The 16,312-nt window shown below is 38.0% G+C and overlaps 1 protein-coding gene across 7 annotated transcripts in view; it reads left to right on the forward strand.

Annotated features, from left to right (window-relative positions):
• The window catches only part of Iqcj (IQ motif containing J), a 249,401-nt gene that overhangs the window by 28,774 nt on the left and 204,315 nt on the right, over positions 1 to 16,312 (forward strand). For 6 of the 7 annotated variants that reach the window (XM_013518669.1, XM_013518670.1, XM_013518668.1 and 3 more), the window contains exon 4: positions 1,155 to 1,290. In XM_013518669.1, the coding sequence (XP_013374123.1) occupies positions 1,155 to 1,290 (136 nt within the window). Of the gene's footprint in view, positions 1 to 1,154; positions 1,291 to 12,541; positions 12,680 to 16,312 lie in introns of those variants that run through there. The other variant, XM_013518671.1, reaches the window with a different exon arrangement.

Below are 16,312 nucleotides of genomic sequence, written 5' to 3' on the forward strand. Positions count from 1 at the left end.
GTGTCCTTTGTGTCCTCTGACTATTGAGAATTGATGGTCTTTGAATCATTCTAGCCAGATGAGAACATCAATTTGTTTGTATAGAAACAGCATTAGTGACTTAGATTGTGTGTGGAAGAATTACATCATGGCAGATGTTCCCAAGCATCTAGAAGAGATGGTGATGGAATTAATACAGCTATTTCAAACTATTTTAAAAGGCCGAATCTTGACACTTGGGCTGCTTGTCCAGCTAATCCTTACGAAAGGTGATGACTTAGATGAAAATCTAAGTGAAAGACCTAGATGTTAATCTAAGGACTAGGAGCCAATCAGTGGGGGAAAAGTCACTTTGTTTTCACTCCTCAGAAGTTTCTGTCACTCAAAGTAGAAGAGGACTTTTTCTGATACTAATCATGGGAAATAATTTCCTTGAATGCAATCTTACATAGTCACCTAATCACGTTACTTTAATGTTTTAGTAGTACAGAACTCCTTCAGAGTCTTTCTTTCTTGCACATTACGTATTTCCTCCCATAATAGGTAAAATTCATGACTGCAGGGGCCTTGTCTGTCCTGTTCTGAGAGCAGGCCCAGCAGTATCACCACACAGATTGCACAGCAAAATGTCACGGACGCCACCTTTCTCCTGGAGGTCTGAAAATGACACTACTTTGCTCTGTGGACCGCAGAGCCTCTGTCCAGAGCCTAGTGCTGACCCTGGCACAGAGTGGGCCCTCAGAAATGATGTGTTGACGGAATGAATATGTGATCGCCAGACTATTTATTATCCTCATTTGAAATATGAGAAATGGAAAGATTTTGTGCCTCATAATCCGTGTGCTTTCGTGTGTGCACACCACTCTGACTTTGACCAATGACTTTTTCCAAGTTGGTTTAGGCTGAGTCAGCCCAGGCAAGTCTGTGAAAGTTAACCCAGGAAAAGAAAGTGAAACTTAGTGGCCCAAGTGGAGTTAGACCCCATTCTTCTGATTTCTTGAGGCATGTTCTCTGTGTTTCTTTTTCTCTGTCTCCAAAACCAATTCCTTCAGACTCCCTGTAGTTTTTCATTTTTCTTTCCATTCAATTTTTTTTTTTTTGAGTCTATGAGCAGTGACCTGGGAGTGACAGTGTGTATTTTTTTTTCTTTCTTCCTTTCTTTGTTTCTTCTTCAGCATTCAGCGAGCCTGGCGTGAGTACCTGCAGCGGCATGATGCCCTGGAGAAGAGGAGCCCATCCCCACCCTCTGTTTCCTCAGACAAGCTGAGCAGCTCAGTGAGCATGAACACCTTTTCCGACAGCAGCACGCCCGTGAGTGTCATAGTTCCATTTGCTCGGCCTGATTTGCTACCATTTATCCATAGCTTGATCTCTGGCTCCAAGAAAGAAATCTGAGCATGTGCGCAGTGGTCTGTGACTGTCAGGAGCTGTGGTGTTTTTTTGCTACATAGGAAGGGTTTTGTCATCTCAGAACAAAGGCACAATTCATAAACACAAGTGAACTTTACTAAGTCTGGAGAAAATAGATTACATTTGAAATCAACACGAACTTCTCTCTTGCGAGTTCATATTCCTCTATTGCAAAGGTGGGGTTTTTTGTTGTTTTCTTTATAAAGGTATGTGTCTTGTAGTATGTGCCTCTAGTAGCATTGTGTTATGCTGATATGATAAAAGGTTAGCTTGATTATTAGGATTAGAGCAAAAAATTTTACAGGAAGAGCTTAAAACAGTCAGACTCAGGGGTTGGATCAGCAAGCACGTGAGCTCAGTGTACACATAGCTAAATGCATTTCGTAGGTTTCTCCCCTAAAAGGGCAGCCCGTTCAGCCCTGGAAACACGCTGCCATGTGGGGATACAGGACAGATGCTGCCAAAGGCAATCCGTCCTCCAGAAAACACCAGAAATTCATGTTGGCAAATATTAAGGAAATTTAAGTTAAATGGACCAGGCCTGCAGATCAGTCAGCCCACAGGTTATCAATTTAAGAACCTCTGAGTACAAGATTAAGGAATAAAGGACTCTGCTGAAAGTCTTTATCTAAAGAACAACACCAAACATTGGAGGAAATCAATCATCAGGTACTTAGAAACTAGTTTTTTGGATTTAGCCATTTATGGTAATTTCTAACCAGTCACTGAAATGCTGAAATGTTAGAAGGGAAATGAACATATATAAAGTGTATGATTTTCAAATATATTAATTTGCTCTTTTGCTATTGTGTTTATTAAGTTCTAAAAAAAGGTTTCTCGACTCTCAAAACCGTTCATAGTGGGATCACGCAACTGTTCGTTTATGTGAAATGTGTTCAGATGACTAAATTGCATCTTCTTTAATAGTTTTAACCAGGTATGAGTTCTTAGTGAGAGGGACTAGGAGGAGTTTATAGTTGTGAAAATAAAAGTTGCAAAGGATCTATCTTTAACCGATAGCAAAACTGAATATTTAGTGAATACTTACATTTTAAGACAGTTTCCTGGGAGAACGGTTTATGTTCACTGACCTTATGGTCACTAGAGGGCGTACGTGAGCCACAGTGGAAAATGCCTGGGTTTCCTCCTGATTTGTGGGTAAAGCATGCAGTGCTAGTTGACTGTCAAGATGCCTTCGCTGTAAATGCTGCTAGAAAGTGTAAATTAAATGACTTCGATGATTTGATTTGAATGACGGGAACTCAGTATTAAAAAATCACTTTGTCTTTCTCTTAAGCCTCTGTTAAAGGTTTGAATTTATTGCATTTGTCTCTTCTCACATCCCATCTCAGGACAATTGCCACCTCGGGCTACGTCCAGTTATCTAGTGGCTTTAGTGCTGTTTTGGGATGTTTAGCTTTTTGTTTTATTTAAATCCGTGAAGAAAATGTCCTTGTGTTATATTGACGCTACTGCACCACTTTGATGCCAGGACCTCAGGTATTTTGTGCAGTAATCACGTACTTCGCCTCGCGGGGGTCATCATGTTTACTTATATCTCTGCACACCTTTGATAATAGTTATACCTTCTTTAGCCAAGTTTCTCCATCTCATGATGTTTTTTTAATGGCCGTATTTTCTCCCTCAAATGTTCTTAGCAACTGGATTTGAAGGTGCATCAGACTAATATGGGGAGACACACTGCTTTTCATGCTATCATTATCGTTTAGTTCTGAGGTCATAGAGAAAAGATGGCTCAATAGTGTGGAAGTGCGGCTCGCTCTTTTTTTAATTTTTTATTTTAAAGAGAATAATAAAAAAACACAAAATACCAACAACATAGACAAAACAAAGCAAGAACAATAAAAATGATACAAGGTTTCAGAACAAAATGATAGAAATTAGCAATGGTTGTTATATTACATATTGTTATCTTCAACGAAGTTGCTCAGATTATCAGATGTAAAAATGCAAGATGGATCAAACCATTAAAGAGAATAAAGAATAACACCCCCATTAGAAATGATACAGGTTCACTAGACAAGATGGTAGGTAAACAGTGAGAGTCAAAGCAGATTTTCAAAAACCATTATCTGAATCAACTATCAGAAAACAAGCAGGCCCTGCCTAGAATTCTGATAGAGGTTACTGATTATGATAATGACTTTAGTGTTAGTGATAGGACATTAAGTGTACAAAATATAAGATAAAAACACAAGATGTTGGGAAGTTTCTAAGTCTCTAGTTTGTCTGACAGGTAAAATATCCACAGCATAATTTTTAAAGATACTATGCTTAGTTGTTTGGAGTCAATATCTCTAGCTAGGCTTTTTATTCATCAGCCATGATCATCACTTTGCCAAGAACTTCTTTCAGGAAGCTTCAACCTTTCATCTTGTGAGGCATGCAGGCCCCTTGGGGAAAAGGTGCCCAAAGAAAGGAAGAGGAGTCTGACTTACCTTGGTCAGCTTGGTGAATCTCTTGGGTTCATGTTTTCTGAGGGAGCCCTCGGTAGGAAGGCTTCATTTCCCAGCCCCCTAGTGAGTAGATCTCGAGCTTACGGAGGGAGTAAGATGACTTTGGTCCACACTGACTGTAACTGTCATAAAGAACACAACCAGCAAGTTGGCTTCAAAGGCATCAGTCCGTCAAAACATCGTGTTATATGTAATAAAATCACACAATGTTACCTGTTAATGAATGAATGAAGAGCTTTGTTTCAAGTCTGATGATATGCGTCAGTGAAGAGCTTCCTAGGGAGCGTTCCAGGCCCTGGCTCCTGTTTGATGTTGTCTGTCTTGTTAAACCTCAGCCCTCATTCTCTGGGTTTGAGCTATTGCTATTTTGCTTAGACTGTTGACAATCTTCTCAAATTTGACCAGCCGTCTGTCTTGTCTCATTCCCCTCTTCCCCTTACTAACCTCTAGTACAACCTCAGCTGGAAGCCGGCTGCCCTTGCCTAACTCCCGAGCCTTGCCAGCTGCTCCCCAGACCCGCATACACACAACTGCAGTTACTTCTTGTCCTATCTGCCCCAGGCATGCACCATGTGGGGAACCAGCTCCCTGGTCGGACCGAATCTCTGTGCTGAGCTGAGAATGACGCTTCTGCATGCTTTTGCTATGATTGTTTTGGCTAAGCCCAGGGGTCAGTACAGCTCTCAGAATATTTCTGCTTTACAATCTGTAGCGATAGTAATGTTTAAGTATGAGCTCTTAGTTTCATCACCTAAAGAAGAGCTCAGCACTTGTTACATGCCAGGCACTTTGCGAACGCTTTGCTCGGATTATCTCGTTAATCCTCTCAAAGACCATATGAAAGAGACACTATTATTACCTCCAGTTTACAGATGATGAGAATGAGACTTAAGGAGGCAACTCACCTGCCTCAGGTTGCACACTGGGCGGGAGCATGATACTCTACTTTTCCACTACACTGTACCACTGGATAATAATTCTGCATTTAGGCATGGTCACACTGTAGGGGCAGCAGTCAGTTAATGTATTTTAAAGATTATTTTACAATTTGATAGCAATAAACACTGAGTAAAACAATTGAAAAAATCCATTCGATTTTATAAATTGCCTCATTCAATGCTCTTTGATTAAAAATCTCAAACCTCAGCTGTTCAACACCAAATTAAAGAGCAACAGGAGGGAAGATAATATTAAATTATGTTAGCAATTTGCATATTAAGTGCACTCATACCACAATGTGTTATGTGGTAACTGAGAATTTTGCCTCAGAAGTAGAAATTTTGAATACCAATTATTGTGGAAAGGAAAATGTGGCTATCAAATTGAGAAGTAAAGAGTTAACTCTTTACCTTAAAATATTAATTATAGCACAGAAGGCAACAATGGAAATGTGTTACATATTTGAACAGTTAATTTCACCCGATAAAATACTTGTACTTCTAGTTTCCAATCTGAGAAATCTGTAATTTGCCTTACAGAATAAAATAGAAAGAAACTATGGGGTATATATTATAATGGGTGAGACTGATACCCTTTTAGGAAAGCATTAGCATATATTTTTGTAGATAAATCCAGAAAAATACTTGGAATTGGCTGGAAACCTGCTAGTCTCAGCTTGAATTAGCTCCGTGGTCCTGCTTTCGCGGCCATGCCCCTTGTACCCGTTCCTTTCAGTGTTGTTATGATCTGGCCTGCAGGGGGCAGTGTGGTCCACGAACTGAAGTTCTGGCTTGGGGAGCGGACGCTGAAAATAGCAGCTCTTTGTATATTCTAGGTATTAGTCTTCTATCAGAAGAGTAGCTGACAAAAAGTTTTTTCCATTCTACGGGTTGTCTCTGCTGTCCCGAAGCTTTTAGTTTGATGTAGTCCCATTTGTTGATTCTTGATATTATTTCTAATGCTATTGGAGATCTGTTCGGGAAGTCCTTGCATGTTCCTCTGGCATCAAATGTTCCCCTATGATGTCTTTTAGTAGTTTTAAAGTTTCTGGTCTTGTATCTAGGTCTTCGATCCATTTTGATTTGATTTTAATACAAGGTGGGAGATGTGGGTCGAGGTTAATTCTTCTGCCTTCTGAACAGCTTAGATGCCCATTATAGATGAAATGATAAAGAAAATGTGGCATATACACACAATACATTGCTATTCAGCCATAAGAGAGGATCAAATCATGTCATTTGCAGGAAAATACGTGGAACTACAGATCATATATTAAGTGAAATAAGTTAGACACAGAAAGTTACATATTTCAGTTTCTTTAAATGAAAAACTTAAAATATGGATGACTTAATAAAATAAAAAGAAAAATGGTAGAAAACAGGGAGGAGAACTTTTTGGAGAAGAGGAAAGGGTAGAAAGGTAAAGGGCTCAAAGATGTTTAAAAGTTCTATGTATGTGCATACATAGTATATATTCCTCAAAAGAAATGCAAACATACGCTAATTGAAGAAAAGAAGCCCTGCCACTATTTCTGAGTCTCAGACCTATCACTGAAGAAGTTTTATCTTGCAACCTGGAAATAACACCTCCTTCAAAGATGAATAGGTATTGCTGTTCAGATTAAATGGCACATGTATTTTTGAAAAACAGAATCTATGATCCTGAAAGCTTTCAATGAATGTTAGTTAAATCTGCTCTCCATAATACCCAATGTGCTTTACTCAAAATACATGCAAAGCTTAGACAGAACAGGGACAGAACTTTTAACGTGAAGCTACATGGGACTTATAGTGCCTGTTTGTGCTTTTTAAGATGAATCGATGGGATCAGCTTGCATCCCAGAATGAATATTTATGTTCTGAGAGTGAGCGGTACTCTACAAAAATAATATAATAAGCATTTTAGTTTCACTCTTTAAAGAGTAATTTTTCAAATTCTAAAGGTGAAACCAGGTTTAAGTCTTTTGGCTCTAAATGAGAAGCCTCTTCTGAGAGAACCCACCCTCACACAGTAAAGCTAAGGCCAGGTCATTCTCTTACTTTCCAGACATGAGGGAAGAAGAATGTAATGACCCTCCCCGCAACCCCATTCCAGCTTGCTGGAAAACAGAGTTAAGTCCCATTTTAGCATCTGCATAAGCCCCGTGCCAAGGCCTTGCCTCACTCCCAGTCAGAAGAGTTGCAGTTCTGAGCATGTTTAAGAGCAGTGCTCTGGGCCACCTGAAGATCCCCTTACCTCATGTGTCCTAGACAGGAAGCTGTGGGACTCTCAGATTCATTGCATTTCTTGAATGGTCTTGGCTTTAGGCAAAGTGACTGGATATTCATTGATAGATGATCATGTAACAGGCCAAACCTTTCTAAATATGCCATCTGAGCCAGGCATGCTGGTGCACGCCTGTAATCCCAGCACTCGGGAGGCTGAGGCAGGAGGATCGTTGCGAGTTCGAGGCCATCCTGGGCTACAAAGTGAGTTCAAGGCCAGCCTGAACTGCGTAACCAGACCTTGTCTCAAAAATACCAAAACAAAACAAAACAAAACAAAAAACAAATATGCCATCTGAACTCTGTACCTCCCCTGGGGTCAAACTTGACGTATGCACCTACATTTAGATAATTTCATTGCCTCCAAAGTTGATTGTTCTTTTTACCTTTTTACCATGAAACATCTAGTCACTAATGGGAGATTCTTGTTACAGAGCCATGCCCATTTTTAGGGAAAACTGGACCTTAAAAGTGGCTTTACAGGGGCCCTTTGCAATACTATTTTGAAAGCTGTGCAATTACAGAGAACGTAAGCCTTGTACTGCTTAATAATTTAGTAACCTGGATTTTCCAGGTCAGGGGCAAATTATAGTTTTATGCCCAGCTGTTATAAATTTAGGTCCCATGAGTTCTAACGTTTCAGTACCCAAACTCTATCTTCTGTCTTGCCTTTCAGACTGAGTAGCACAATTTCTCTGTCAGCCTATTTATCCCAACAATTAGTTCAGACAATATAATAACTATTGAGTAATATGCAAAATTGGTAATTTATTGAACACTGACTCATTTGTTCCTATAACATCACAAAGTTTTTTGAGTGATCTCAGAGCTTATAGAGATATACAAATAGAAAATTCTAGACAAAAAGTAGTTCATTTTTGATAGATAGGTGAGAAAAAAATTTTTTTTGGCATTTGTCCTCTCAGAGATTTTATCTTTGTTCTATGGCTTAGGTGACATAAAGTGTTGGAACACCAATTTGGACCTAAAGTACATGGTCTTTTACAAATTTCAGTTTTTCACTGTCACAAATGAACATTTCAATCATTGGATGAGTATGAAAGATGCTTTAAAATGCAAGGAGAAATCAGATGATTTAGAACCGGAGTGTGATCTACTGTCATATCCTTTTTTTTTTCCTGAAAAGCTTATTGTCTTAAGGCTCTTTTCAGATTTCCCTCTTACAAATAAGACCTATTTTGCAAGGAGAGACTGTTGTTTATATCCTTGTTTAGATCTTCATTACTTGTTCACTCACTCAACAAATATTTGAGAGTCCGTAGTGTGCCAAGCCTTTGTCAAATTGGGGATACAATGATACTCAAAAGTGAACAAAAGAAACAAAATGCAACCTATATCTCTATAAAATTTACAAATCCAGTGTTTTAGTTGCTTTTCTCATTGCTGAGGCAAAATACCTAACACCCAAAGATAAAAAAGGAAAGGTTTATTTAGCACATCGTTTGTAGAGTTTTCAGTCTATAATCAGCTGGCTCCAAGGAAGGGTGTTGTGGCAGACAGACATTGTAGAGGAGAAACAGTTTATCGTGGGCAGAAGGTAGCAAAGCAAACAAAAGAGAAGACAAGCCTCTTTCTGTCCCTTATAGTGTACCTAGGCTACTGGGATTACGGTGGTGCCAAACCAATCAGGGGACTGATTTGGTAATCACCCACCTTTAATCCTAGCACCTTTAATTCTAGCATTGCACCATGAACCAGTCACACACTCTAGATTCAGCCATCTCTAAAAAAGCCCCACCTATGACTACATGTGACTTTCAGGGAACATCTAGACACAAGCCATAACATACCACCCCTGTCCCCACAAAGACTTATGCACATCCCTTTATACAAAAGTCCATCTCTAAGAGTTGCTGAAGTCCTAACAGTTTCAGCACTGCTGAAAAGTCCAAGTCCAAAGTCTCCTCTGAGATTTAAGGCAGACTCTTAGCTATGAGGCCCTGTACAAATGAAAAGAAAGTTAAACATTTCCAACATACAATGGCACAAGATAGATATTTCCACTTCAAAAAGTACAAAAGAGGTAGATCAAAAGGAATGGGACCAAAGCAATTCAAAATCTAGCAAGACAAACGTTAAGTCCTGTAGTTCCATGTCCAGCATCTGAGGCAATCTCTGCAAAGATGAGAACTGTAAAGGCCTTGGGTGGCTCTGCCCCTATGCTATTTTGGGTGGCAAGAGCTCCCATGGCTTTTCTCTTGAGCCAACTCTGCTCCCTCCTTGTAATTTTCCTCAGACAATCTACATTCCTGGCTTCTCCAAACTTCTGGGGTCTCCACTGAACTTTCAACCTCACACTCACAGCTTCACACACTGCTCTCTTGGGTGCACACTGCCTGGCCTCCCAGACCATCTTCTGAAATCTGGGTGGAAACCTTCCTGACCCTGCAATTTTTGCATTCTTCATGCATCTAAACTAGCACCACTTTGATTACACAAAATCTGCTATCAGTTGGAGCAGTAGTCAGGCTTCTTTCTCTCTTGGCTGTAGAGATCAAGGACGTATGAAGCAAATCCTGAGGAACGACTTCTGTAGGCCACCACTATTCTGGAACATGGTGCTTTGGGGTTCAATTCTCAAAGCAAACTCTTTTACCTTTCCAGTTTTGAGGCTTCACAGGATGGAGTCCTGCTAGTTCTTGTGATATCCTCAGGCCATCTTTTTTATTCTTTTGTTCCTTCTCAGCAATAAAGATTTCCTCTGCTCTGTCTTTGCAGTCCACAGCTTTACTGTTGCTTCTTTGCTGGCCAAGCCACAATTTTTAAAACCATTCTGCTGGGATCCTTGCTTTTGATTCTCAATGTAGATCTGGCTAAAAGCCCCCAACAGTAGCCACACCACTGCCTCAATATCAGACTGTCTTGAAGTTTCTTCTGCAATATTAATTAGTCCACTGTGCCTAGTCTCAGGCAAAGTTTCTGGACAAGAGCTAAATGCAGACAAACTTTCTGCCAAGCCACAATACACATTGTCTGGAGCTAATAGCCAATGCAGTCCTTCCCAGCAGAAACCTCCTGAGCTTGATCTTTACCATCATCATTTCTATCATCATGCTGGTCTCTGAGCTCTGAACAAAATCTCCAATCAAGTGTAGTTTGAGGTGTTCCAGGTCTACTTTTTCAGCCAGCATCTCAGAACCTTTCCAAACTTTTCCAACAAGCCATTCCCAAAGGCTCCTATATGGCCATGTACATTCACACCAAGAACCCTACTTCTCTGGTACCAAATTAGGTAGTTCCATATAACTAAACCACCAAGTCATGACTGGACACTCTTGTAAAAACATAACTTATAGGAGACATTCAATAACTATTCACTGAATAATTGCGTAGAAATTTGAGTATTATTAGTAACATATACCTGACTGCTGAAATATCTTCTAGAGCAGAACTTCCCAGAATATGGTGCCTAGAACACAGTTTTGTAGAATACTAATAAATATTAATTGGAAGAGAGGTGAAATAAAACCAGTTTCTTTGCTGTAAGCCTTCTTGGAGTCTTATTAAATTAATAGAAATTTTTAACCTGCAGAAAGTCAGTACTGTTTTCATATCCCTAAGCTCCCTTGACCATGAAACCCAGTATAAACCACATCTTTTTAGACTATTGATTTATAGATCACATTTGGGGAAGCACTAGAATAGAGTTAGCAATTAAAGTAAAATTGAAAGTCTAGAATTTCTGAGACTTAAAAATAAAATCAGTATCAGTTAAGCAATGCATTGTGTAAAACTTCTGGGTAAAGCTTTACACATGACATCTCCTTTTTTATAGGTCTTTATCATATAGTTGTAATGTGCAAGTGGAAAATTATTTTTGGTTACCGTATAAAGTTCATTACATTGACTGGCAAGCAAGATTTAGATTTTAAAAATTCAGTCAATAAAACAACAACACTAATGGAAAATTAGGTTTGAGGAAGTATATAAATAACTCCTTTTCCCTTCTTGATTTAGGAAGTTCTTTTGAAAGGTAAGGTGAGGAAGTATATAAATAACTCCTTTTCCCTTCTTGATTTAAGAAGTTCTTTTGAAAGGTAAGCCAGAGGCAGAGGGAGATTAAAATCTCAACTATATTTCCTGCCACAGGTAGACTTGTGGGTGTAACTCTGATTGGGACAACAATGGGTCTTCTGCCACTGGACTTTGGAATCATGGAAACATATCAGTCATAGGTTGTATTGAAAACTGCTGGCCTTACCTGTAGGGCAAGGCCAAGTGGATTCTGGGTAGGGAAGCTCACCTGGGCCACAGAGGGCTCATTTCTTTGCCTACTCCTCCAATCTGGGTAATTCTTTTCAGCTGTATGAAGAGCAAGAAAGGAAAAAATAGCAGGCAGGGGAACTCAACAAGATGGGAAGAGGGTGCCCCCAACCCCAACACTGAATGCTTAATGTAACAACAATGTATCTTTTTATCACAATAAATACAAATATTTTTCCTTACTTGGATTTTATATAATTGTACACAGTGATATATACATATATACGTATATGAATTATTGCAATACTTGCTAAATAAGAATTACTTTGGGAATTTAAAAAAATGCATATTCCAGAACCACAGCAGATCATTTCTATCTGAAAATATCTGAGAGAAGGGATCTGATATTTTGTATTTTTAAAAAGTTTCAGGTAATCTTCATTCTAAAAGTAATAGAAAGTACTGAGTTGGGGTGTTCAGGCCCTTGTTTAATATGCATGAGGCCTTGGGGTCAATTGCCTTTCCCCCTCTAAAAGGAAAAAGTACTGAGCTGTAGAAATAGAAGAACAATCAATTTTATTTGGGAAACTTACATGACCCAAAACATACAGATATTAAGTTTTCCCCTCAATTTTCTTTTGAATGTTTTGGCACTGTGTAGATATACTTTGAGGAGGTGATAAAGCAAATTTTCTCCTGATCTGATGCAAAAACAATCACCACTGCTTTAGTAGATTTGCTTGGATGTACTAGTTGTACAGAAAATCTTTTCTGGTCCGCAGACTTATAGTTCTTTTTCAAGGTATATCAGAGTACTGTGTTCTCCAAAAATGTTCCTAGTATTTGAATTTTCTTTTCTTTTTTTTTTTTTTTTTTTTTTGGTGCTGAGGTTGGAATCCAGGGCCATGTTCATGCAAGGATAGAACTCTACCACTGAGCCACATCACCAGGCCAAGTTCCTAGTATTTATCTATATTGGTTTTACAGTATTTAAAAGAAGAAATATAGGAGGGTCAAAAGATGCAGTGAATGTTTAAATTAAAAACATAATTATTACAGTAAAAGGCACATTGCCATTAATCTTCCTCAAGATACTCCCCCTCACCTCGAACACACTTATCCCATTTTTCTTGCCACTTTCTGAGCAGTTTTGGAAGTCTTCTTTTGTGTCTTTAGTTAGTGCTGTTGTGTCAGTTTCTGTCAAAAACATTACAATGCATCCTCATCCACTTTTTTTCACTGGATCAGGCACTATGAAACTTCTGGCTCTCCACCAAAGTCAAATGACCATGAAAAGTAAACGTTTTGAATCAACTGAGAACATGGAGGTAGCTCCAATAATATAACTAAAGACCGTCAGGAAAGAGGACCTCCACAACTGCTGCAGAAAATGACAACAATCAGATAAATGTGTTTGAAGTAAGGGGAGTATTCTGAGGGTGATTAATGGCAATCTATTTAGCTGCAATATTTTTTAAAAATTTAAATATTCATCATATTTTATTATACGCTATACATTCAATAATTGCTGATTTGATTAGTTTGAAATGATTCTTCACTTGGGCTATGAGAATTATTTATTTGCCTTGAAAAGAGATTAAATAATTTAACTACTTACTGTCAATTTTTAGTGAAAATCTCAAATTATACCATGTCATCACATAGAGAAAAGAAACATACAGAAAAGAAATGAGTTTTCTTTCTTTCTTTCTTTTCTCTCTTTCTTTCTTCCTTTTCTTTCTTTTTTGTGGTACAGGAGGTTGAACCCAGAGCTTCCACAGTGGCCTATTTTTTGTTTTTAAAGAGAGGGTCTCGCTAAATTGCCAAATTGCCCAGGCTGGGCTGGAACTTGCAATCCTCCTTGCCTCATCTTCCCAGAGCACTGAGATTACAGGTATACACCACAAAGTGCAGATTCATCATGCATTCTTTAAAATAATACCTACAAATACTATTTATACCAGTTAAGGACTATATATGCCTTAATTATAACATAGCTAAATTTTAACTGTTGTTTTCAGAATTGAAAACATCAAAAAATAGTGAGTTTCCTACCAACTTCTGAAGACACATTAAAATCCTTTCAGAGACAGTGTTAGTAAAGTTTTTACATTTCTGAAATGTTTTTATTTCATTAAATGAAATGTTAAGAATTGAATGTATTTGCTTTTTTAGTTTTTAGATGACTGAAATTTTGAAGAGGTTTTAAAAGCAGACTCTGTATCTTTAGAGATCCTTTGCTTCCTGCAGCTCCTGGAGGGTATTGCTCTGCTTCACTATTTTACCCATGAGTTAATTACAATTATCCATTTTTTAAAGCAGCACCAGAAGCTGATTCTAGCTTGAACAGAGATTCTGCTTCACATGCGAGTGAGTGGCAAATTGATTTTCCTTTTCGCAGCACTGTACTGATGGGGTTAAGTGTATTGGTAGAAGACCAACCTATTTAATGCAAATAGATTTTCATGAAAATCACTATGCTAGATACTTAATAGAAGGACTACATCTACATAGCAATAACTGTGACCTGCTTTAGAGATGACATCATTGGCTGTCATGTGGCTCTTTAAACGTCTCAGCCTCGGAAAGAGATAATCTGTGAAAGGCACAAGAGCCTGATTTCTGCTGGGATAATCTTCAGCAGACAGAGGCTGGGGCTAGAGAGACACAGACCTGTCTACACAGTGCTTGCGGTGCCCTGAGGCATCCTCAGCTTTATTTTATTTCATCTTAAAAAGTAGATGCGGTAACATGATGTGAATGGGCTGCTTTGGACTGATGACAGCTTGTTTTCTGCATTAAGATCAAGAACTTTTCTGGAATGCTCTTCTCTGAATAGCCTTGTCTTCTTTATATGTTTTTTTTCGATTTGAAGAACACAGGCAAAAATCAGCAAAGTTCGTCTCCCAAAAAGCTCACGCTTTTTCCTAAACATGTGAAAATTTCTGCTCCAAAAAATACTTGGAGCTGCCTGAACATGGTTGATAGCTGAAGGAAAAAGCATCTCCTTTGTAATATGTGTTGCAGAAATCCTTTAGGTGACTTTATTTGCTAATGTAGGTGGTCCTTTGTGGATTTATTCTAAAGCCGGTTTGAATTAAGTAACTCCTCTCCAATGGGCAAGAGTAACTCTTCAGCACCATGGACAGGTCTGAGCAGCGCGTGACAACGTGGGATGGTGACCAGTGCGAACAACCCGACAGTGTAAGTTTTCTAAATGCCTGCGGTTTATTTTAGGTATCTTATATTGTACACATATGGAGAGAAGAAGCTTCAAAGTCTGAGTCAGGATAAATTTAAGTTATAAGAAGTTGTGGCTTTCATTTTCTTTTATAATTAGTATTAGCCAATTAAAATATTGTTTGAGGCTGTTAATATATTAATTTTAAAATTGCTTTATTATTGCATTAGTTGGCATATAAATGGTGCTTTCAATTTTGAGAATCTAAGTTTTTAAATCCATCACAAATTAATTGCATCGCAGTTGACCAAACAGTTGAACATAGCATTAAATAGCTTTGGAAACAGCATCGCATAATTCAGTACAGAACGTTTCCTCTCCTTGTATGGAGTCGGTACATGTACATAACACATCTTAACTACTTTTTTTCATTTTATAAGCACATGTAGATAGTTCCAAATGTACAGTTCCTTGCCCTTTGTAAATACAAGCTTCTCTTTGTAGTTTCTGATTTGCACTCATTTGGAAGAACAGTTAAACTTTCTGAGTCTAGATTAGACTTTTAATTATGAGAAAAGCAAATGTCTAGGTATTCTAATAATGAGACATATGGGGAAACTTTCTGACATAAAATTTTAAACTTATTTGTAGTCACAGTGGATATGTGCAGTGAAAGTAAGTAAGTGATAAGGACATACCCTTTTATAAAATGAATAATATGGCCCACTGAGGCAGTCTTTTTGCATCATTAGAAATATTCAATTAGTTTAAAAAGAGTTGAGTGTAATTGTTCAAGTCAAAAATAAAAATTGCTTTTCAAAACATTTGAGCCCTTTCATTAAAATTGTCCAAGGTTCTATGATATTATATATTATAAGGTACAGACCCAATGAGGAAATGATATGTTGAATTACTACCAAGAATGACCCCAGCAGATATTTTGATTGACTATTCAAATTTGTGAAGAGAACACAGTGCCATAGAAAGCAAGTTAACAAATAATTATCATTTCTCAGACCATGTAAGTGTAATTTAGAACATTTACTTATGCTGAACCATTTATTTTAAAGCCTAATAAAGTATCTTTTATATTTTGCAGTTTAAAATTTATTTCCCTCAATAGTTTTCTTCACATTTAAAAGCTGGTAGTAAATTCAATTTATTTTGTTAAATCTCCAAATCAAATATAAATAATCCTTTCAGTTATGGGTAATTTTTGAGTGAATTGCTATTCCTTCTTAGCTCATTAGTAATTAGATTTTGGGATAAATGAATTTCATCTCCCCTAGTTTTACAGTTCTGCTTGAATTCTACATGTAAGTAAAACACCTAGTGCACCTGTGATTTTAAACTTCAGTTGTTCCCTTTTTATGTGCTCTATCCACTTCCTTACTGGTGGTTGACTTTGGACCAGTTATTTTGGCTGACTGGATTGCAAACTCTGTTCTATGGGACTCAAGATTCATGTTACGATGTACACTGTGTTATGCTCTGAAATGGGGTAGAAGAGGGTTTTCCAGATTCAGAAATTTATTATTTATCAAACTTTGTTTCTGTCATCTCTCAATAAGGTGATTCATATAGGATACTGTCAGAAGTATCAAATGTAACCATTTGTTGCATTTCTGCAAATATTTTAATGATGTATTTGTAACTACAGCTATCTTTTGTAGTTGAGATAGGGTCATCTATGTATTTTTTAACTAGAAATTTTTGCTACATAACATACTGCAAAGGCATGATGCCTTCTGTTTTAGTAGGTTTTAAAGCATTATTAAAAGAATATAAGTCACGGGGCTGGGGATTTAGCTCAGCGGCAAAGCACCTGCCTGGCAAGC

Source organism: Chinchilla lanigera, unplaced genomic scaffold, assembly GCF_000276665.1.
Source record: "Chinchilla lanigera isolate Chin_1 unplaced genomic scaffold, ChiLan1.0 scaffold00047, whole genome shotgun sequence".
Lineage (NCBI taxonomy): Eukaryota > Metazoa > Chordata > Mammalia > Rodentia > Chinchillidae > Chinchilla > Chinchilla lanigera.